At 43.7% G+C, this 23,908-nt stretch overlaps 2 protein-coding genes across 3 annotated transcripts; one reads left to right on the forward strand and one right to left on the reverse strand.

Annotated features, from left to right (window-relative positions):
* Positions 1–1,643: 1,643 nt before the first annotated feature.
* On the reverse strand, positions 1,644–20,191 carry KDELR2 (KDEL endoplasmic reticulum protein retention receptor 2). Its single transcript, XM_050966766.1, has 5 exons — positions 20,015–20,191; positions 8,434–8,534; positions 6,469–6,627; positions 4,706–4,958; positions 1,644–2,878 (listed from the first exon to the last, which is right to left on the reverse strand). Exons 1-5 carry the CDS (start codon positions 20,103–20,105, stop codon positions 2,844–2,846), a joined length of 639 nt encoding a protein of 212 aa, XP_050822723.1. The 5' UTR covers positions 20,106–20,191; the 3' UTR covers positions 1,644–2,843.
* A 651-nt stretch (positions 20,192–20,842) lies between these two features.
* Positions 20,843–22,928, forward strand: LOC127057738 (uncharacterized). 2 transcript variants are annotated; one of them, XM_050966765.1, is made up of 2 exons: positions 20,843–21,651; positions 22,293–22,928. In XM_050966765.1, the coding sequence occupies exons 1-2, from the start codon at positions 21,136–21,138 to the stop codon at positions 22,299–22,301; spliced, it is 525 nt and encodes a 174-aa protein (XP_050822722.1). In that variant the 5' UTR covers positions 20,843–21,135; the 3' UTR covers positions 22,302–22,928. The 2 variants fall into 2 exon arrangements, with proteins under 2 accessions (XP_050822722.1, XP_050822721.1); XM_050966764.1 differs by having other exon boundaries at positions 22,329–22,928.
* Positions 22,929–23,908: the final 980 nt, after the last annotated feature.

The raw sequence follows: 23,908 nt of genomic DNA on the forward strand, positions 1-23,908 counted from the left end.
CATTTTGCAGTCTGGATGCAGCTCAAGCCCTAGACCTGAGTAAGAAGGTCTGCATAGTGTAGTCTGGACACGTTAGCATGGCTCTACTGGTCCAGCAATTGTAAACCAGGTTTATAATGTAATGCTCAGAAACACCAAATCTACAAGCCTGGGTCCCACAGACCCAGGTTTACAGTAAGGTATAGACATACACTAGGATACCACATAAGCAGTTTGTTTTTTAATAAGATAAGAAATTACACACAAATGATGTTAAAAGAACATTGACTGCACATAAAAGTCAAACACTCAAAAGTTAGGAAATGCCAGAATTAAGGATGCCTGTGCAACCTTAATTCAGCCCCCTTGTGGATATGGATTTATGATAGTATGTGATTATGCAATTATGACTATTTTCCCACATTCCCTCATTCAGTTCACAGAATGGAGCTCTCTAGGGATGAATTAGGGTCATACAGTGAAGAAACCTGTCTGCAAGACCCCTACTTCATTTGTTGCAAAGTTGGAAGTGTGTAATGAATGAGGCAAGGGATTGATTACAAGTGAAAGGAGACCTTAATAATGTCCTTTTAATGTAATTTTTGTGTGTTCAGTAATATCCCATGTTCACCTCGCCCAAAGCTGGATATGTACAGAAAAAAAACAGAATTCCTGTACAGACCTCAGGAGAGAGTTTTTCTACTTACAGAAGTGGCTGCCTCAGAAAGGGAGATGCCCACATGTGAAATTTATGTTCAACTTATGGGCTACAACTAGGATCAAAACCAGTCTTAACTTCAACGAAGAAAAATCAAACCTTTCCCCAAAGATGTGGGTCAGGGACAGCAGGTTTTTAAGAGGTATGGAAGACAGGTGAGATGGAAACATTAGGGAAGAAATGGGGAATTGGGGATGGTATTAGAAGTGGAGAGAAACACACAAAATACGGGCAGAAATAAAAGAAAAAGGATGTGGGAAAAGCAAGGCACAAAACTGTTGGATGGGTATGAGAATATAGAAGTGCCTCTAGTAGTTGGACTGGTAGCTGAAAAACAATCTCATTTACATTTGAAGTTAGGTGGAATACAGCTGAGGGAAATAAAAGGGACCCATATCAGACAAATACAATTTAACCAAACGCAAGTCAATAGTAATTAATAATATGAAATCTATCCAGGTACTTATTTGTCACTCATTACTGTAGTATCTGAACACCTCACAATCATTACTGGATTTTATCATAACACCACCTCTGTGAGGGAGAAAGTATTATCACCATTTTACAGATCCAGAGCTAAGGTACAGAGTACATTAAGTCACTTATCCAAGTTCATACACAAAGTATAAGGCAAGAAATGAACCCAGCTCTCCTGAGTCCCAATACAGTATTCAAAACAGTAGACCCTCTGTGCTTGATCCACTCATCTTCTCTGTCACATTTCTAAATCCAATCTAGTGCAGCAACAGATTTATTCCCACTTTTAAGATAATTTTCTAAAACATTCATACTAACAGATGTTTCTGTATTTAAAGATAATACATCTACTTTCCCCACAAACACCAGTACAGCAACAATGATATTAATTTAAACTACCGTCTGTTACTACAACTGTTCATCCAGACACAGGATGATACAAAGCTGTAATTTAAGAACAAAGGTACAATTTACACCATTTCATAAAATGTTTATTGAGGATGGTAACACAGGATATCATGCAACAGCTCAGTAAAAAAGGGAATCATTTAAAGAATATAAAGAATGGTAATTGGTGCTGCTGATTTTCAAACAAGTTCATAAAAATCATACTAATTGTCCAAAAGTGATACATCAAAAACCACTTGAAGCTGAACATGGACATTACTTGTAAAGTTTTCATTAAAAAACTGAAGACATTTAAAATGATCACCTACAGATTACGGCAATTGACAACTATCATGGGTTATTCATCCTTATAGCTGCAACGATATTACTACTAATGAAAGTAGGGTTCTACATCCAAAACAGTTTAACCATCTTTTCCTGAATAAAGGACACAATAGAAATGTTTACCACTAAACCACACAGTCAAGCACCTTACCCTCTCTAACCTGCATTGCCACCAAATACTTTATCACTTGGATTGCCTTCCAAGACAACAGATCAAAGACACAGAGGGTACGCACCCTGGTGGCCATAAGAATGGACTCCCTAACATCCTTTAACAGCCTGTTTTTAAAAGGGAAGGAACCAAAGAGAGAAATCTCTAAAAAACATGACTGCCAGCCTTAATGGCACTGACATGTTTTCATAGGAAACTCCCTACCGGCACATGGCATAGCATGCTGGTCACAAGTACTTCACATCAAATATCAGTGGGTTCAGATTTAAGTTGACAGATATAATTCACCTTTCGGAAAAAAATAAATATAGTGGAATGAAAATTGAAATGAAGGGGAAGAATAATGATTACCATCCATCAGGCAGCACATGTGTGTGCACTGAAATAAATCAGTAATTTGAAAGAATCCTTAAAAACTAAAAAAAAATTGTTTGTACTTATTTCTGGTCATAAACAACCTCACAAAACCTCACTTTTGGAACTATTCAAATTGAAACTACACACTGAATTTATTAATACAGTATAAGTTTCTTTATGTAAAAAATCTTTATACATAGTAATAAAAAAAGATAGAGGCAAGATGCATCAAACAGAAATCCGCTGGTTGTTTTTCCTCTATTCTTACAGAGCCACTGATGACTACCTGTGCTAAAAAGAGAGTTGCATTTCTGACTTTCTGTCTCAAGCATCTTCACCTTTGCTTGTGGTAAGGATTGTTCTGTCCAAGCATCCAGAAGGACAGATGCTGGTGATGATTTTTGGCACTTACGCTGGCAAACTGAGCTTCTTTCCTTTTAGTACTAGGAAAAAAAGAGAAAAAGTTACTAAATACATAGATGTATCCATGGACAAATTGTTGAAGTATGTGAAGGAATATAATTTATCAGACAGAATCCATGTTTCGTAAGTAATGCTCTATAATCAGGTCCTCCTAACTCTCATCTCCCTCCCATGAAATTCCCTGGGAGAGTACAGTAACTCCTCACTTAACGTTGTAGTTATGTTCCTGAAAAATGCGACTTTAACCAAAACAATGTTAAGCGAATCCAATTTCCCCATAAGAATTAATGTAAATGAGGTTAGGTTAGGTTCCAGGGAAATTTTTTTCACCAGACTGTATCTATCTATACACACACAGAGAGAGTATAAGTTTTAAACAAACAGTTTAATACTGGTACACAGTGATGATGATTGTGAAGCTTAGTTGAGGTGGAGGAGTCAGACGGTGAGATATTTTCAGGGAATGCCTTACTGCTAAATGATGAACTAGCAATTGGCTGAGCCCTCAAGGGTTAACTCTCACACTGTACTGTACAAGGCAGCAGGAAAAGAGGGAGGGCAGACACAGACAGAAACACACTGTGTGTGTGTGTGTGTGTGTGTGTGTGTGTGTGTGTGTGTGTGTGTGTGTGTGTGTGTGTGTGTGTGTGTGTGTGTGTGTGTGAGAGAGAGAGAGAGAGAGAGAGAGAGAGATGGGCATTTCCCCTTTAAGTATGAAGAGTGGGGTCAGAAGTACACTGCCTTGTTAATTAGATCAGCAAGCTGAGACTGGACCACAGCTGCAGCTGCCTGGACGCTCCCTCTGTCCTGTGTCCTCTCTGCTCTATGGAAGATGGGGTAAGTGGGCTGCAGGAGCGGGGGGATGGGGACTCTCGGGGAGCAGCTCCAAGGCAGAGGGCAGGAACAGCACATGACAGTGGGGGAGGGACAGCTGCAATTGATAGCCTGCTGGGCAACTGCTGCACTGGGAACTTAGGGGGGCTGTCAGTCTACCCTGGTTCCAACCACGCACCAGCCAGCTCCACCAGGCTGCTCTTCCTGCAAGCAGCGGACAAAGCAGGTGGCTGCCAAATAACGTTAGAAGGAAGCATTGCACAACTTTAAACAAGCATGTTCCCTAATTGATCAGCAACGTAACAACATTAACCAGGATGACTTTAAGTGAGGAGTTACTGTATATGGAAAGAAGAGAGAGTTCCATTCTGCCCCCTTGCATACACATGGAAATTCTTAAATTCTAGCATCATGCATTTTGCCAGGCCAGGGTATGATAACATCAATGAACCAGTAGCGGTGATCTACCATAGTGGGCCTAACCAAAGTAATAAGAGTCACAAATATGCAACCTTGGGGTGACAAGATCAGGGGAAATATGAGGAGGGGCAGAACAGCTAACAGATTCTACAGGGCTGATGGTTTCTTGGATCAACATAAAATACAATCAAATCTTATTTGTCCAGGAGGTGTTCTCCATCTTGACAGATGCCCCTTTAGATTCATACTACCAGTTTAAAAACAGTGTAGAAGAGCTGTGCTGATTTTACAGGATTCAGGAAGCAGGGATGACATGATTGTTCCCCAAAAAAGGTGCAATGTGAATACACTGAATTACATTAGTTTTAACTATGTCAGAGAGACTCATCAGAACCATGGTTCCACCTGTAGCAGAGACAGGCCCTCAAAAGGTCCAGAACTATTGAACAATTATATGTAATAATTTACATATAATTTTAACAAGTTGGTGACTTCTGTACAGACAGTCAGTTAGAAAAAAGTCAATTTAACCACGTCTGACACTACAGGGTATTATAATACAAACTGATGCTGCCAGTTACTCTACTACTTACCTTTTGTAACATACAAATAGAAGAAGTCGCAGTAAAGAATGGTCTGGACCACACCAGCAACAACAGCTATGAGGTCAAAGAATCCTTCAAAATAGTAGCGCCAAATCCAATTGATTAGGTACAAGGCACGGTACAGACCCAAGAAGAAAAGATAATGAGTGGTGATGGTCTCTGCTTCTCCAGTTTTACTAATCATAAAAAGCTGGGGGAGGATAGCAACTGATTCAAGGTAGATAGAGAAGGTCCACAAGATCTGAAAGAAAAAAAAAGGCAAATACATTCAATACCACTAATTTCCCTCCATACCTCTGAGTCAGGAAGATGTTAGGGGGTAAAAACTGAGGTCAAACCAAAAAATTTTATGAAAAAATAGAGTAATTTGACAAGTCCTCCTTGTCACAAATCCAGACAAAACCTTCTCCAATCAGCACAAGTAGGTAAACTGCATAGACTTGTTCCTGAGATGAGTCACAGCCAAAGTGACTGTAGACAAGAGAATCTCTGAATCAGCTATCTAATGAGCCTGCAGCAGTAGTCTGCTGATGAAGTCAATGCTTCCTAGTATGTGCCTTTGAGTTAAAGATTTGCAGCACCCTGAAATCCATTTAAGAGACTTGATTCTGTTAGATGTTGAGAGTCTCCAAATTGTTGAGGCCACTTTTCATCTCTCTGGATCAGAATTTAAACAAAGAATCTTAGGCTAGTAAATTGAGAGTAAGTTCCTCCTATTTTCTTTCACACACACACACCCCCAATTAGGGCATGATCCTGCATAAACTGAAGCCAGTAGCAAAACTTCCATAGACTTCACTTGTTGCAGGGTCAGGCTCTAATTGGGGAAAACCTTTAGCTGACTAGAAGAGAATTCTTATCCATTTACCTTATTAACTGAGGGGGAAAAAATTATCACTCTACAATTGTTGTGTACTCTCCAGATAAAAAGCAGACAAGAAGGTAAAATTCCATTTTATGCCTAAATGGAAAAAGCATCTAGCCTAAAGTTTTGCAACATCCATGGAAATCAAAATAATCGAGCATTTTAACACTGGCTGAAAGCTCATGCGTCAACAGGAAAAAAAAATTTAAAAACAAAAATGTTGCAATGAAGGACATTAAGACAATATTAAGACACTTTCCTTAATGAAATCTGACAATCCTACAGCATAGAAAAATTCAGTTTCACTCCAATTAAAATATATACAGGAAGGTCTATTTATTTTCTGTGCTGATAAACGATAAACAAATTTACTGTATCTCTAGTGTGGCTACAATTTCTGCAAATACTCTAGAAGTCTGTAATACAGTATAATGATTCAGAATTTTTGTAATTCTTTTTGGTTTCACCAGATGGCACCAAATTCTTACTGGCTGCCAGTCTGCTAAGCTTGAAAAATGCCCAAAAACATAAGACAAATGATATTGCTGGATTAATATCACAGACATGAGTGTGAGGTAAACAGTATATGCTTCTGTTTGATAAAATAATGAAGTGACCATCCACTGGAGCACTAAATTCAGTCTTTCAAGCGCCAGAACCTGTATTCTTTACGCAGACTACATACTGACTGAAGTTCAGAGAGTTTAAAGGTATGTTAGGGGTGCAGGACCACTATATCTGTCATAGGATGTCCAATATACCCTCAAAATATTTTTTCATACTGAAACATTTCTAACTGTTAAAAGCATATTTTAAATAAAATTACATCTTTACATTATTTCAGCAAACCAACAAACTTAAAATATCAGAAATAACCTCAACCAACCTCTAGAGGGGAGAAGTCATGATTGACAAGAAACGAGAGTCCACCAACAGGAACCACCAGAAACTCCACTCGGAATGTATCATGGTTTCCATCGTAGGTAGCCTTAAATTTCATGTAGATCAGGTATACAGTGGCATATGAGCAAGCAACGTAGATAAGCTAATAAGAAAAAAAAACAAAAAACAGAACACATATGATTGTATACCACCTAACCAAAAAAAATACATTACTGTTTACAAAAAAACCAAACTTACTGTTTGTCTATATGACACTGTAAAAGAATACAAGGAGTGAATGGTGTTTTACTCCTCTTCATAGAGTACTAATTCAAAAGCCAGTAACTCTTGGTTCTACAATTTTAATCTAAATAAATTATACAAGTTATAACCTGATGGCTTCTGTCATACAGGAGGCAAGGCAGTTTCCATTATAACCCTCTATTTTCACATTTCACCTTTAGTTCTACATTTTTCCATACCTTACTTCAGGCTAACAGTGACTAAAGGAAGTTTCAACAAAACTCTTCCAGAAGTTTGAGTGGAGAGGATTGGGAAGAAAAATACATTTTCCCTCTTGCAGAAAAATTGTGAAGGGGATCTAAAAACTGCCGAACATTTAAACTTAAAATTGTACATATGCATAATCCATTACTAGTATGTGCTTTGGGACTTCTGAAAAATATGAAATTATGAATAGTTGAAAATTACAGTGCAACATGCACATGGATATTAGAAATTTTATGCAGTGATCAGAAACACAGATCTGATCCTCATGTATGCTCTGTCATGTAGCTATAGCATCATGCTTACCCAATGGAGCCGTTCTAACACTTTAAAAGCCACATAGCCTGGAGAAAGAGCACATGCCTAGAAGCCCTTCTATTTCTTTTTCCTTTTCTATCACTGACTAGCCATAATACTGTACACAGTGTGCTTTGTTCCACTGCTTTGTCAGATTCTATGCAGAAAATAATGTTTTAAAAAAGCAAAAATTAAAAGACAAATATATTCAAATATGCCCAGAGTAAGAAAACATGACCCCATCAACATCCAAAGTAACACACATCAAAGTGAACATGAAAGTTGAAGAAATGTAGAATCACAGAATATCAGGGTTGGAAGGGACCTCAGGTGATCATCTAATCCAACCCCCTGCTCAAAGCAGGACCAATCCCCAACTAAATCATCCCAGCCAGGGCTTTGTCACGCCTGACCATAAAAACCTCTAAGGAAGGAGATTCCACCACCTCCCTAGGTAACCCATTCCAGTGCTTCACAGCCCTCCCAGTGAAAAAGTTTTTCTTAATATCCAACCTAAACCTCCCTCACTGCAACTTGAGACCATGACTCCTTGTTCTGTCATCTGGTACCACTGAGAACAGTCTAGAGCCATCCTCTTTGGAACCCCCTTTCAGGTAGATGAAAGCAGCTATCAAATTCCCCCTCACTCTTCTCTTCTGAAGACCAAACAATCCCAGTTCCCTCAGCCTCTACTCATAATCTAGTGGTGATTAGTGTGTTGGACTGGGACTCAAGATTCCGGGAGTAGGTTCCTGCCTCTGCTGTTAACTTCTTGAGCAACCTTGAGCAAGTAAGACACTGTCTGTAAAAACAAGTGATATGGTTTATCTTACAATGTTGTGATAACTGATGTTCATAAAGCTCTAAATGCTATGATGAAAAGTCCATCTTATTACACAGCTTTTAACAAATTACTCATTTTCTATAGTTGCAGCTTCATCTGATTTAGATGTCATATTTCCTCATATTAATAGCTTATGGAAGGTTTCTTTGGTGGGAAAGAGTATTTGAATGGAGTGCAAATTTCCATATACTTTGTCTGAAGCTCCTTTGTCCTTTAAGTTACCAAAGCAGTAGACCATCACCTACCAGAAAAGGCTTTTGTTAAAGGAACTGTGTGTGCAAAACAATGACTAGCCTTTCTCACTTATGCAGAATACTGTACCTTCATAGATGTGTTATACAATGAAATGAATGAAGTGAAGAGATCCAGATAACGGGTAGTGAAGACCAGAGCAAAGAGAAGCTGGCTTTTCCCAGAAATACCTAAAGCAATAAATGAAATAATTATTATATATAACAAAGGACAATGTTTGCTGCTAAAGGTGTAGAAGTAAATGGTGAAAGTGCAGGATTGGATTTCCCTGCACAAGTAGATTTCCAAGTGGATTTCCCTGCACAATGAGGACAGAGACTGACTTCTCAGAACTAAGAGAAGCACCAACAGAGTCATGAGTTTGTGCGTGTTAGTGATATCAGACTAAGGTGCACTGGCATCACTAAACTATGCAGTGGAAAAGGTGCCAGCATGATACAAGATTTATTTAAAGTTATTAGAAGCCAAGTTTGCAGATCATACTTTTGAAGATTACGCCATCTGTTCAGTATCACCACTAGTGGTTTCTACATATCAGAGCTCAGTTATATTAGTAAGAATTAGCTTTGTATTGTAACCAGTGTTGTCACATGCCCTTATACATTAATTACATACTGGACAGCTCCAAAGATGTAAGAATAGACAAGAGATACTGCATATTCCAGGGATAAGAGGAGCACACAACCACCAGTTGCTCAGTGACTTGAAAGGAATTAAAGCTATTTTAACAGTGAATATGGCAATCTACTCTTACAATTCAATTGCTCCACATGATTAGGCAAATAAATTTTATATAGAATAGTCAGAAAGTGTGCTTAATAGTATGTATAGTAACATTTACAAAAAGGACTTATGTGACCTAGGAGCATAAATCTTATTTTAAAAAATGAAAATGGGATTTAGGCTTGCATAGCCAATCCTACAAAGACCTTGCATGTGCTTAACTTCAGGCACTATGAGTAGTTCCACTGAAGACAGTAAGTCTTAGGTGCTTTTGAAAATGTTACCTTTAGTGTCCTTGCCTGATATTACCATTCTGATCTGATACTCTGATGTGAGCAGTGACATCACCTGCTCTACATTTGTCTTACTATATGACTATCCTCATTCCTGATTGTTTTAAGTGAAAGTAGTTTACCAAGTATTTTAGCTAAATGGATTAATTTGTTCAAAGGCTCAGAGATAGAGGGTAAGAAATATCTAGCATTTATAGATCTGTCCTCTTTTATGAGTTGCTATAAAAGTTAAAACTGGCACTGCAAATCTTTACTCCTCTTTATTAAGGTCCACGGAATTAATTTCCTAGTAATGGCTTTTAGGATCAGGTCAGATCAAGTTCAACCATGATGCGCTTTCCATGCAGAGAGGGAAATGCTTTGAGTAAAGATTCTCGCAAATAAAACAATGCTTTGCACCTAAACTAACTGTATTTATACAAGAAGTCTGTATTACTGGAATAGCTTAATTGTAATATAGTGTTAATTAGGTATTTTATTACAACTTTCATATGTAATAAATATTTATTTGGGAAGCTTAATACATTCTCTCTAGTATCAACCAACTGCCAATAATCTAAACCTTAGCATAATAAGGTAAAACCAAACAGATAAACACTATATAGTTCTTGTTTATATCTTTTCTAAGTTGGAATTTTGCAATCTCACTTTCCAAAAAAAGAAATTTATGGTTTAAGCCCCCACTCACCATTAGCCACAGCTGAATGGAGTTCTCAAGCCTTGAAAATGGGCATTTAGAATATTTTGAATATAAAAATAAATCCATTTATTTGGCCTCTGAAGTCCAGACCCACCAATGATACCTGGTATCAGGCCAGGTACAGAACCTACTGTAGACCTGAATCAGCCTACTGTGAAAAGTTAAGATTTGCAACAACCAAAACAACCAACCAACCCAAAATAACCCCCTCCAAACCGTTGTAGATTTTTTTTTAAATATCTCTCTAAAATGGCATTTTTTGGAGAAAATATGGACTCGTCTTTCCTATGTAAGTTGGCTACAGCCTCTAGTAAGGTTCAGTGACGAATGTGAAGTCAATGCAGCTGGTCCCACGGAACGTATTGATTCCAAGACCTACCAGATGAAAAAAGGTCAATTTTATATTAAAAATGTGCATAATGCCCCTCTTACCCTGCTCGTTTAGGGTATACATCATGTAGTTTGACAGCCCTTGCACTTGCAGGTTATCGTTAACGCTTGGCAAGGGATATTGCAGAAGAACAAATCAATTTCATGAGTTCATTTGCAGAGCAAACAAATTAATTTGAAATGGATTACAGAAAACAATCTGTACATGTCAGTTTTACTCCTGGGGAAATTCTGTGCCAAAAAATTAAAAATTGCAAAATTCTGAATATTTGTCAAAATATCATGCCAGTTTCAATTATTTTGGCAATTTATTTCAAAATACCTGCCAGCAAGTATGTCTGTAACAATATAGACAGAGGAAAAAAAGGTTCAGGAAATGTTTTTGGGTTTTTTTGTTTTTTTTTTTTGGACAAATAGATTCCTTACTAGGCATATTAATACAGAACTCTAAGTAATTCCTTTAAACTACAATATAGAAACGTTCTTCCCACATCCCTCAGAAGCAGTGCAAAGGCCTGGGGAAGTCAGATGTACTGGAGGAATTGAGGGAGAGGGAAAGAGCCTGGGAGGGAAGCAGGAGGGTTGTTGAATGTAGGTGGGAAAAAGTATGCAACAGTTGTTTTGGTTTTTTTGCGGATGGGGGGGATTGTTAGAGAGTTGGGGAGCATCCCCCATGCAGACCCTGGTTGACCTCTAGCCCCTCCCATTCAGTCATGCGCATCTGCCCCTGTCCCCATGTATCCCTGCACCTTGTACCCCCTTTCCCTGCTGACCCTGAAGCCCTCTACCCCCTGCAGCCTCACAGCCTCCCTCCCCCGTTCCCATGTGACCCAGCAGCCTTCCGCCAATTTAGCCCCTGGCTCTATACTGTTACCCCACTACCTCCTTAGCCCATGCCAATCTATCCCCCACCACTAACCCTTCTGAACCCCAGACTGCGACCTCCCAGCAACCCCATGTGCCACACGTTGTCCGTCCCCTGCATCCTCACCTGTCCCCATTGTGAGGAATGCAGCCTCTTCCCTCTCCCTCTCTGCTGGCTGCCCTCTCTGCAGGAGCCACAGCAGCCCCTGGCAGGTGAAAGTGTAACTGCAGCACCTCTCCAGCAGAATCTATATTCTGCAGAGGAAAAAAAAAACTGCAGAGGACATGAATTCTGTGTGTGCACAGTGGCGTAGAATTCCTCCAAGCGTATAGTTCACAGAAGCACATTATTTAGCATGTTATATTGACTTCCATGTCATAAAAAGGACATTTATAATTATGTTATATAAAGTCAGCAGCAACATCCTGTATGGAGTTCAACACAAAGAGATTCCTAGTAATTATTTCTGAGTTGCTGTTTGGCGTGATAAATATTTTTCTGAAGCCCTAATTCAAAAGCTTAAATAAGCAGTTTGGCTATCCAAAAATCTGCATTTTCTGCCAAAGCTCTAATGAACAGTACTACCTGAGTTAATTGCTCTCCCCTTGGATTCCTTCCTCTCGCTTAATCTAATTACCAAAACAATTTAACGCAGGGGTTCTCAAACACTGATAGTGTTATTCACTTCTCATATACAGAAACTGTCTTGTGGTCTTCCCTTCCCTATCACAAACCACCTCCTCCTTGAGGCCTCAATCCCCATTTCCTCTCCTTCTCTTAGAAATCAGTGGCTCAATAGAGGTACATAGCCTGTCTCCCCTTCATTTCCAGCTGCTTTTTCAGGCCTTCAAGCTCTTCTTGGAACACAGACCTTGGACACACACAGAAGCAGATGAAAAAGAGCACTATGACTTGCCAGCTCTCCATGGTCCATAAACTACAGTTTGGGAATCATTCATTTTGGGGCTTTTGTTTTTTAATTATTTCTAATTTTCTCCTTACTTTGGGGTCACACAGTTAAACCATCTGTCGGTTTGCTCGCACCCTTCCTTAACGTCTGAGAAAATCATAGGGTGCATGCATATTTGGTGCTAAGTTACAAACTGCTCTACAAACAAGCTTTGTAAGTGATAGCATAAAGCCCTCAAGATGACAGTTGGGTATTCATCAGTGACTGTTGAAGTGTTATCTGGTACCATTGCAATGGGTGATGTGCTTCTGGAATGGCCTTACAGACAAATTTGAGTAAGCTGATGTTTACAGAATTCTTAGAATATAACAACACTGATATGACAAACTCCCACAGGAAAAATCATAGATTCATAGAAATGTAGGGTTGGAAGGGACCTTGAGAAGTCATCATGTCCACAGCTCTGTGCTGAGGGAGGATTAAATAAATTTAAACCATGCCTCACAGGTGTTTGTCTACCCTGTTCTTAAAAATCTCCAAAGGTGGGGATTCCACAACTTCCCTTGGAAGCCTTTTCCAGGTCCTAACTACCCTTATAGTTAGAAAGTTTTTCCTAATAGCTAACCTACATCTCCTTTGCTGCAGATTAAGCTCATTATTTCTTGTCCTACCTTCAGTGGACATGGAGAAGAATTGATCATCTTTATAACAACCCTTAATATATTAAGAGACTATTATTATGTTTCCCCCTCAGTCTTCTTTTCTCAAGACTAAACATGCCTAGGTTTTTTTTAACCTTTCCTCATAGGTCACATTTTCTGAACGATTTATCATTATTGGTGCTCTCCTCTGGACTCTCCCCAATTTGTCCACATCTTTCCTAAAGTGTGGTGCCCAGAACTGGCCACAGTACTCCAGCTGAAGTCTCACCACTGCTGAGTAGAGCAGGACAATTACCTCCCATTTCCTACATAGGACAGTCCTGTTAATACACCAGAGAATGATACTACACTTTTTTTATGCAACTGTATCACATTAGTGATTCATATTAAGTTTATAATCCATTATGAGCTCCAGATCTTTGTCAACAGTTCCACAACGTACCTAGTTGTTCCCTATTTTGTAGTTTTCAATTGATTTTTTTCTTCCAGGTGAAGTACTCTGCACTTGTCTTTATTCAATTTCATTTTGTTGAATTTGACCAATTCAACAATTTGTTAGGGTCATTCTGAATTCTAATCCTGTCCTTCAAAAAGCTTGCAAACCTTCTCATCTTGGTTTCACCTGAACATTTTATAAGCACACCCACCACTCCAATATCTGAGTCATTAATGAAAATACTGACTAGTATCAGACCCAACACTGATTCCTGCAGGACCTCACTAGGTACAAGCTCCGTGTTTGACAGCAAACCACTTAAAATTACTTTTTCAGTACAGTCTTTCTACCAGGTGTGCACCCACCTTATAGTAATTTCATCTGGATAGCATCTCCCTAGTTTGCTTATAAGCATGTATGTGGGACTGTGTCAAAAACCTTACTAAAATCAAGATCTAACACATTTGCTGCTTCCCCCATCCACCAGGCCAGTAACTCTGTCAAAGAAGGAAATTTTGCCTTGGTTTGGCATGACATGTTCTTGACAAATCCATGCTGGCTATGCCTTATAGCCCAATTAATCTCTAGGTCCTTAAAAACTGATTGTTTAATAATTTGTTCCAGCATCTTTAGAAGTATCAGAGTCAGGCTGATTGGTCTATAATTCCCTGTGTGCTCTATTTCCTCCTTTTTAAAGATAGGTACTATGTTTGCCCTTCTCCAGGTCTCTGGGACCTTACCCGTCTTCCAAGAGTTCTGAAAGATAACTGCTAACAATTCCAAGATTGCTTCAGCTCATTCCTTAAGTATAGGGTGACTAGATGCCCCATTTTTAAAGGGACAGTCCCATATTTAAGCCCTCATGCAGGTGTCCTGACTTTTTCTTAAAAATGGGCAAGTTGTCCCATATTTTATGCCCCCCCCCCCATCAGTATTGGTGAATCCTGCTACTGACTGGATCCCTGCTCACCAGCCACCTGCCCACCAGCAGTGAGTGAGGGGGTCCAGTGGCTGACAATGGGGGTAGGTGTGCAAGGTTGGTGGCAGGGTGAAGATGCAGTCTGTGGGGCTGTCCGCTCCCTCTGCCGGTCCATCAGCACAGCCCCCACTGTGCGCTGGCTCTCAGCCAGCAGGGCCCAGCCCCCTGGCCCATTTCTGGCTGGCACTGGCTGCGTGCTGTGAGGCCTGTGTGTATGGGCAGGCATCAGGCAGCAGCCAGTTATGTGTTTCCTCTGCTACTCACCCATCAGCTGTTTATGTGCTCCCCCTCTTTCTATCCTCTCCCTGATTTTCCCCTTCACCCCACCCCTGTCCCATGGCTCCTCCATATCTCCCCCGGTGGGGCACATCTCGCTCCCAGCACAGTGCAGCAAACCAGCCCCTAGTCGGAGTGCTCAGCTCACCAACAGTCTGGCCAGCAGGCTCCTTCCTTCCCCTACCACCTCTGGCTTGGCTGGCACCTCAGGAAAGCCCAAGACTCGCTGGCCTGGGGCGCTGGCCTGGAGGAGCCAAGCCCTGCATGTGCCAAAGCCCTGTGCAGCGCTGGCATGGGGAAGCCTCTCTACCATTCAGCTAAGCTCTGGCGTGGTGGTGGAAGGAGGAAGTGATTTCCAGCCTGTTGCATCCCAGCCTTGCAATCTCCACAGCAGCCCCCTGGGAAGGTGCTTAGCACCCTCTTCACCCGTCTCCCTTGAGTCCGGCCCCTAGGGAGCTCAAGGCTGCTCCGCCCCCTAGGCACCCTTCCCTGGCAATCCACCTCTCTGGCCAGGTTAACTGAAGCCCCTGTAGTCAGGTTCCCTGGGTCCTGGTACACAATGCATCCTTAGGGCTTAACCCCTTCCTGCCCACACTGTAGCCAGGGGACAAGAGGCAGCTGGGTTCTGTTGGTGGCCAGCAACAGCCTGCAGGTGTTAGCTGCCTTTCAACACTGTGCAGGCAGGAAGGGACAAGCTGCTTCCAACCACTGGGGAGGGGGGGAGAAGAGATGAGCTCTACAAAGACATGGGCCAGGTCATCCCTTCCCCGAGTCTCCTTCCCCTGCAGCTGGAAGCAGCTCCTTTCCCTTCCCTCCCGCACAATACCAAAAGGCTACTGCTGGCTACATTCTGGTGTGAACCCTAACAGAAATGGGGGGAGCGGGGGAAGAGGGCATGTGACCCCACGTGCCCCCACACTCGATGTGTTGCTTTGAGAAGACGCAGTGCCCAGTTCCAGAGAGGTGGATCCATCTGGGGGGCCTAGTCAGGCATGGAGGGCGGAGAGAACCAGGCAGGGAGTGTTGGGGTCGGTCGGTCGGTCTGTGTCCACCCCCGCCATGTGAGAGAGGTGTACAGGAGTGTGTCACATCTCCTCATGTGTGTCACCCCTCCTAATGTGAACCCTAAAGCCTTAAAGATAAGAGGGTATATAAAAAGAATCCAACTAAGCAGTATTTCTTTTTGACAGGCTCAGTCAACTTGATGTTAATTTTAACATTTGTACTGCATTGTTCTGATTGATTGCTGCTGAACTTGCTTGAATGTGAGTAATTTTACTAGGTGTTCCACATTCAGCATAGGGAAATATGGTCACCCTACTTAAGTACTCTAGGATGAATTTAATCAGCCCCTGCTGAATTGAATACATTTAACATACCTAAACTTTCTTGACCTTGGTCTTTCCCTATTTTGGCTTATATTCCTTCCTTTTTGTTGTTTAATATTAACTGCGTTGAGTATCTGGCCACCATTAACCTTTTTTAGTGAAGACTGAAGCAAAATAGGCATTAAACACCCGAGACGTCTTGATGTCATCACTTATTAGCTCTCCCCCACTAAACAGACGGCCTACACTTTCCTTCATCTTTCTTTTGCTCATAATGTATTTACAGAACTTATCACCTTTTATGTCTCTTACTCATTTTGTATCTTAGCTTTTCTCATTTTGGCTGTACATATTTTTGCTTTTCTTTTGTACTCATTCTTGCAATTTGTCCATGTTTCAACTTTTTGTAGGATTCCTTTTCGATTTTCAGGTTATTAAAGAGCTCCTGAAGGAGCCATATTGGCCTCTTCCTATCTTTCCTTCACATTGGGATAGTTTGCAATTGAGCCTTCAATAATGTCTCCTTGCAAAACTGCCAGCTCTCTTGAATTCCTTTTTCCCTTAGATTTTCTCCCCACATGACCTTACTTACCAGTTCTCTGAGTTTGTTAAAGTCTGCTTTTTTGAAGTCCACTGTCCTTATGTTAGTGCTCTCACTCCTTCCTTTCCTTAGAATCATCAAATCTATCATTACGTGATCACTTGCACCCAAATGAACTGCAGAAGGGATGAGCCTCTGAAGAAAAGCCCACGGTGAATTTATTCTCACTCGTTGTTACGGCTCAGAGGCTAGAGCCCTGAGAGAAGAGAAAAGAAGGATTTGAACTCCTTCCCCCTAGTTCCACTTGACTTTTCTTTAAGAAAATAAACCCTGGTAAATTTATCTCCATCTCACAAAAAGGAATAGATAAGAGCATAAAGCAGATTTTCCCTACTAAAAGAGCTAAGGAAAAGTTAATTAATTTCCTTTTAGACGGGGAATTTTGGGAGTGGGAGGAGTCTAGGGCCCTATGTAACACATGTTATTCCACTTCTTGGTGCTAGAAAAGCAGCCCCCAGGAGAGATGTTACAACTCTATAACTTACTAGAGACACAGGTAAAGAAAGGTTTGTTTGTTTCCAAAAACCTACTAACTCTGGAGAAAATGACTTTGGGGAACCAACAGTATTTTGATCATTAAGCACCTTTGGGGGAGGGGAAAAGGGACTACATTCTATTTTGTATTGTATGTTTGCTGATATAAGTACCCCAGTATTCCAAAAAGATCACATAAGAAGTCTGGTGAAGCAGGGAATCTTCTGAATCTAAGGTTAGCACCTTAACCACTCAAGCAATAGAAAATATAACCTTTCATCTTGGTCACTGGTTTCAATATAGCCCTTCTTCAATATCTCATATGCCTGGGTTAGAAGTCTTTCTAAACTCTCAAACTACACACCTTCCTCTGCATTTGTTTCTTGACCTGGGGCCCAGTATTCCAAAACTCTTATTTGTATGACTCACATCAAGAAGGATTTGTAGAATTGGGTTCTTTGACAGTAAACTCTACTGGCAAGGATTATGTTTTAAGTAATATTAATCTGTAGGGCCCCTTATAAATAGTTCTGAACTGCCATTGTATTTACATCCTAAGTTCACTGCTAGATAGCCTAATAAAGTTTGTTAGAGAACCAAGTTACTTATATATTGTGACAAATATTGTAACTCAAAATTGGTAACTTTAAAAAACAGTTTCCCCAAACTACCAAATTAATAGTGACTGTAGCTGACACAAGATATCAGTCTTTCCATATTCTTCACCTTTCCACATCTAGCTTGCTTGTTCATAGACTGCTAAATAAACTCTCGATAAACTACCTGCACAGGGTATTAGACATTTCAATTTGGTAAGTGTGGCTTATAGATGCTTCACAACATACTACCTGTACATACCGTCCATTTTATCTCCCCATCCTCAGGCCCCTTGGTGCTCTTAATTTATAATAACTCTCTACTTGTACTTTGTTAGCCCACCACCTTAGCCATTCCTGCTTCACTATAAAGTTAATACGTAGGCAATGCTTCATACCAACAAGTGACAGCAAGGACTAGTTACAGGAATACTTGCTCTCACTGAGGGCCAAAAGAAGCTCCCGTTGAAGGCCAGGCTGTAGGAGAATTGGTATTACAGATAGCTGTGGGGTGGGCAGATTATTTAATACACATATGTGGAGCACCTAGATTGAATTACTGGAGCAGCAGTAGTTCTAGCTTTCTGGAACAATGTATAATGGCAGCAAACTGCTTCCAAAGCTATTTCCAGATAGCTCTACTGTTAACTGAGTGAAATAGTAGAGGCCTCATCACTTTTCTCTATGATAGATTCCATTGTGATAATTTAGTCTGACCTCCTGTATAATTGTCCCCAAAAAGATTCCTAAAGCATATTTTTAGAAAACATCCAATCTTGATTAAAAAAACTTCAAGTGATGGAGAATCCATCATGATCCTTAGCAATTTTTTTAAACCACCATCCAGGGGATCCCATCACACACTGGGGTTTCCCCCTGCTTAAACACACACCAGTCCAGGGAAGCCCCACTCTGCAGCAGGATAGAGTTAAGACTATGACTAGACAAAGCACAAATAAATGTACAATAGGAATCAAGTCTTCCCCCGATGCAGTGACAGTGAATTTACACAGCTAAATTACAGACCCATGAGAATAGTGGTTCTGAAAAGCTGACACCATACAGCCAGAATTCAACATAATCCCTCTTCCTAGCAGCTCAATCCACCACACCTTCAGTTAGCTGCCACGTCAGACTAGGCCAGGGATCCCAATGGAGAGCCTATTCTCAAGCCCTGATTCAGTCATTTGCTTCCAATTTTCTATTGTAATTGGCAATATAAGTGAGAAACCACTCAAAATCCCCGAATCTAATAGGATGGCAACGTAACACCTTTTGAAAAAAGCATTAAGAGTGCAAATTAGTGTGATTAGATATAAAATAGGATGACTGCAAGAGAAACTTCAGGATTTGAAAACTGCAATGTCAGCTACTCCAAACATCTGCACCAAAGCCTGCCCTTTGCAAATTAGATCTGTGTTTAAAGAAGGAAAGTATACAGAGAGAGGAAAATTTAGGCTGTACACTGCTAGAGAATAAGCACAGCTCACTTAAAATTGAGAAATTAATCTTATTTCTGCAACTCTGATGTAGTTGTGCAAAGTGAGGCTTGCCTGCCTTCCAGGAAATTCGTTCCTTTCCTCCTCCCAACCATCTCCCCATTCATTCGCTTTGCACTGGGCAGTTACATAAGGAATGAGCTGTACAACTGTAGGATGGAGGAAAGTACTAGTGCTTTCTGCAGCGCGTCAGGGACTGAAGCATGAATAACTGCAACTGCTTAAAGCCACTAAATCTTTAACATGATCAGAGCTGTCACACGAGGCGGCAATGGAAGCACATCGCCTTTATTTAGAGCTACCCCAGCCTGCGGTATTTTTCGGGGGCGGAAGGGCAAGGACAGGAGTCTCCCTGATTCACATCTATCAAAGCATCCAACATTTAGGAAGGGGAAGTCTTCATATTGTCTACACGCGGGGCAGCTCTTCAGAAAAAACTCCCCCTTCTCCCTGCTACTGTGGATTTTGTGAGTACCCCACGGAGAGCTGACAGTTCTCCCTCTCCAGCAGCTGGAGCAGTCAGATATGCCCCCCCCCACAACGAAATCCCTCTCTCTCATCCCCAGCAAAGGCACCGCTCCCCACCTGAGTGCCCCTGGCAACTGAGGCAACTCTTGGGGTGGGGGTGCCCCACACCTAGAGGGGAGGGCGGAGGCCCCTGTGGAAAAGCGGGTTCCCCACAGAAGGGGCTGAGAGGAGACCGCGAGATCGATCCACTCCCCTCCCCCGGTCGGTCTGGTTCCCTCCGTCCCCCTCCCCGCATCAGAGGATCAGGCGCCGCTCCCCCGCGTCGGGTCGGTCCGGTCCTCCAGGGAACATCAGGCCCCGCTCCCTCGGGCCGGCTCTGGTCAGTCCGGTCCGCCCAGGAAGTATCAGGCCCCGCGCCCCCAAGTCCGCGCGGTCCCCCCGGGCACGCACCGGCGCAGGAGCGGGTCTTCCAGATCTTGAGCAGCAGGATGATGATGGCCGCCAGGTGGGACAGGTCCCCGGTGAGGCGGAAGATGTTCATGGCGGAGGCAGGGGAGCCCGGAGCCGGGGACCGAAGATGGCGAGAGCTCAACGGGCACCGAGCGACGTGGCCCGGGGACGTGGCCAGACAGCCAGCGCGCCCGATGCACCCTGGGAAACCGGTGCGGGAGGCCCCGCCCCCACCGCTGGGGACACGCCCCCTTCTCATCCTTCCCCCCGCCTCGGGGCAGAGCGGGCTCGCGCGGCCCTGAGTCCCCAGGCCCGTTTGGCACGGGGGGGGGGGAGGGGCGCGGCGCGGCGCGCGGCGTGTCCCGTGAGCAGCAGACAGGCACCCCCCCCCCCCCCCAGACAAGTCACTCGCTGCTCGGTCAGAGCGGCGGCTGCAGCCGGGCTTAAAGAGCCGGGTGCACGAGGTCACCCGCTCCCCCAATACAGCCCTCACACTTGCGTCCTCTCCCTGCCGCCTCCCACCCCCTCATCCAGCAGCTTCAGCTGCACTCCGGGCACGACTAGCTCTGCCAAACGGTAGCTCGGGGCTGTGCTTCAGCGCCCCGGCCTGCAGGCGAAGGGAGGCAAGAGGTTTGCAGAAGATTATCCCTTCCTGTCCCCATCCCCAGGGGTGCCAGACAGGACATGCTGGTCTTGGGCCAGGGACTGTGTCTTCCACTGTGTTTCGGAAAGTGCCTGCCCCTCTTGAGGCAGTCCTGCGCTCATCTCTCTTGGGCCTCGGCTATGGCCTTGGCTACACTGCAAAGTTGCAGCGCTGGTGGTGGCACATCCAGCGCTGTATCTCCCTGGCTACAGCGCTGGCTGTACTCCACCTCGGCCTGGGGAATAACGACTGCAGCGCTGTGGCGTCAGTGTGGCCACCAAAAGTGCTGTTATTGGTCTCCAAAGGTATTCGGAGGTATCCCAGAATGCCTGCTCAGGCACTCTGCTCATCAGTTTGAACTCTACTGCCCTGGCCTCAGGTAACCAGCCCTTTAAATGCTCCGGGGAAATTTTAAAAATCCCCTTCCTGTTTGCTCAGCCAGGTGTGGAGTGCAATCAGTGTATCTTTCCAGGTCACCATGCCTCCACGCGCCAAACGAGCCCCAGCATGGAGTAATGGCGAGTTGCTGGACCTCATCAGTGTTTGGGGGGAGGAAGCTGTGCAATCCCAGCTGCACTCCAGCTGTAGGAATTACGATACCTATGGGCAGATATCAAGGGCCATGCTGGAGAGGGGCCATGACTGGGACACAGTGCAGTGCAGGGTTAAAGTGAAGGAGCTGTGGAGTGCCTATTGCAAAGCCCATGAGGGAAACCGTCACTCTGGTGCTGCCCCCACAACCTGCCATTTTTACAAAGAGCTGGATGTGATACTTGAGGGTGACCCCACCGCCAATCTGAAGACCACGATGGACACTTCAGAGCGGGCGGGGAGGTGGAGGAGGAGGAAACCAAGAGTGACGGTACTGGGGTGGGGGGAGACACCCTGGAGTCCCAGGACGCATGCAGCCAGGAGCTCTTCTCAAGCCAGGAGGAAGGTAGCCAGTCGCAGCAGCCGGTACTTGGTGAAGGACAAGCAAAGAAGCGGGTTCCCGGTAAGCGTCTTTTATTTTCAGGATGGAAATGTTTCGGGAGAGGAGGGAGGGTTAGGGCTGCATGCATGCATGCCTAGATGTGGAATAGCCCATTGATGTGGTCTATCACGTCGCGGTAATCAGCCTCGGTAATCTCTTCAAAAGTTTCAGCCAGAGCGTGGGCAATGCGCTTGCGCAAGTTTATAGGGAGAGCCACTGTGATCCTTGTCCCAGTCAGGCTAACGCGTCTGCGCCACTGTGCCGCGAGGGGTGGGGGGACCATTGCTGCACACAGGCAAGCTGCATAGGGGCCAGGGCGGAATCCGCATTGCTATAGAAGACCCTCCTGCTCTTCCCAGGTGACCCGCAGCAGCGAGATATCTTCCAGGATTAACTCCTGTGGAAAATGTTGGGAGAGTGTTCAGTGTAGGTGCCCTTTGCAGCTGTTTGCTTTCCCCAACGCGCAGAAACCCCTGCACAGCCCTGAAGCAATCAGTCCCCCTTACCATTTCGGGGCTCCTGTGGGTTATGTGCACTCTTTTTGGCACGGGAAAATTATGCTAAAGTGAAGACTGTAAACTCCTTCACTGTGTGGGAATAACTGTCTGAGATATAAACAATGCTGCCTTTGTTAACTGTTGCCTTTTTTGCCTTTCCACAAGCGACCTTGAGTTCTCAGCTGCCCGTGTTATCAACAGCTCAAAGACTCCAAAACCTCTGGAAGAAGCCACAAAAAAGCAAAGACGACCTGCTGCAAACAGTTATGGATCACTCTGCCAGAGAGAATAAAAAACTGTAGCACTGGAGGGAAAGGGAAAGGGAAAGCAGGATCCACCAGAGAAACGCAGCAGCCAGGAAAAAAAGCACAAAGCAGCTGATAAGCATCCTGGCGCGCCAAGCGGACTCTATCCAGGCGCTCGTAGCCATGCAGGCAGAGCACTACCGCGCCAGCCCCTCCCCCCTATCCCAAAGTTCTTTCCCTTGTGCCCCAATGTCAGCTCCAAACCCCCTTCCCCAGCATCCAGGTTCTTACCACCACCAGCTGCCTCCAACACCTGTACGTTCACCAACCAGCCCTGAGAACTACGACCCTTACCCTCTGCACTCAACCCCCATCACCATGCAGTATAGGCATCCTGAAGTGCAGCAGTCATTGCACAGCACTCTAGACAGGACATATTCAAACCTGTGACTGTACAGTTCCCCACCACACACCCCTGCCCTTTTAGGTTCCCAAAATGTTGTGTGTCTGTCAACAAAGTCATTTTCTTTTCAATAAATGAATTCTTGGCTTTGAACACAGTCTTTATTATTGCAGAAAGTCAAAGATGCCTTAGCCCAGGAAAGAAACAGGCACTGCAAATCAGCTTAGGAAAAACAGATTCCTACTAACATTGTAACCACTGCACTTCATTCCCATGCAAGGCACCAAACATTACTATTGGTTTTCAGCCTCAAATCCCTCCCTCAAGGCATCCCTAATCCTTGAAGCCCTGTGTTGGGCCTCTCTAGTAGCCCTGCTCTCTGGCTGTGCAAATTCAGACTCCAGGCGTTGAACCTCGGAGGTCCATGCCTGACTGAATGTTTCACCCTTCCCTTCACAAATATTATGGAGGCTACAGCACATGGATATAACCGCAGGGATGCTGCTTTCCCCCAAGTCTAGCTTCCCATACAGAGATCACCAGCGCCCTTTTAAATGGCCAAAAGCACACTCCACAGTCATTTGGCACCGGCTCAGCCTATAGTTGAACCGGTCCTTGCTCCTGTCAAGCTTCCCTGTATACGGTTTCATGAGCCAAGGCATTAACGGGTAAGCGGGGTCTCCAAGGATCACAATGGGCATTTCAACATCCCCTTCTGCAATCTTCCGGTCTGGGAAAAAAGTCCCTGCCTGCAGCTTCTGGAACAGGCCAGTGTTCCGAAAGATGCGTGCATCATGCACCTTTCCAGGCCAGCCTGTGTTAATCAATGAAACGCCCACGGTGATCCACAAGTGCCTGGGGAACCATAGGGAAATACCCCTTCCGATTAATGTACTCGGATGCTAGGTGGGGTGGTGCCAGAATAGGAATATGCGTCCCATCTATCGCCCCTCCACAGTTAGGGAAACCCATTTGTGCAAAGCCATCCACAATGTCCTGCACATTCCCCAGACTCACGGTTCTTCTTAGCAGGATGCAATTAATGGCCCTGCAAACTTGCATCAAAACGATTCCAACGGTCGACTTTCCCACTCCAAACTGGTTCCCGACCGATCGGTAGCTGTCTGGAGTTG

The sequence above is a fragment of the Gopherus flavomarginatus genome, chromosome 9, assembly GCF_025201925.1.
Source record: "Gopherus flavomarginatus isolate rGopFla2 chromosome 9, rGopFla2.mat.asm, whole genome shotgun sequence".
In the NCBI taxonomy this organism is placed as follows: domain Eukaryota; kingdom Metazoa; phylum Chordata; order Testudines; family Testudinidae; genus Gopherus; species Gopherus flavomarginatus.

Coding starts and splice junctions, on each gene's coding strand:
- KDELR2 (XM_050966766.1), bottom strand. CDS start 20,105: ATGAACATCTTCCGCCTCACCGGGGACCTGTCCCACCTGGCGGCCATC. Junction 8,535..20,014: donor GAAGACCCGCTCCTGCGCCG/GTGCGTGCCCGG, acceptor TTATTGCTTTAG/GTATTTCTGGGAAAAGCCAG. Junction 6,628..8,433: donor TGTATAACACATCTATGAAG/GTACAGTATTCT, acceptor TTTTCTTATTAG/CTTATCTACGTTGCTTGCTC.
- LOC127057738 (XM_050966764.1), top strand. CDS start 21,136: ATGCCTCCACGCGCCAAACGAGCCCCAGCATGGAGTAATGGCGAGTTG. Junction 21,652..22,328: donor AGCAAAGAAGCGGGTTCCCG/GTAAGCGTCTTT, acceptor TGTTATCAACAG/CTCAAAGACTCCAAAACCTC.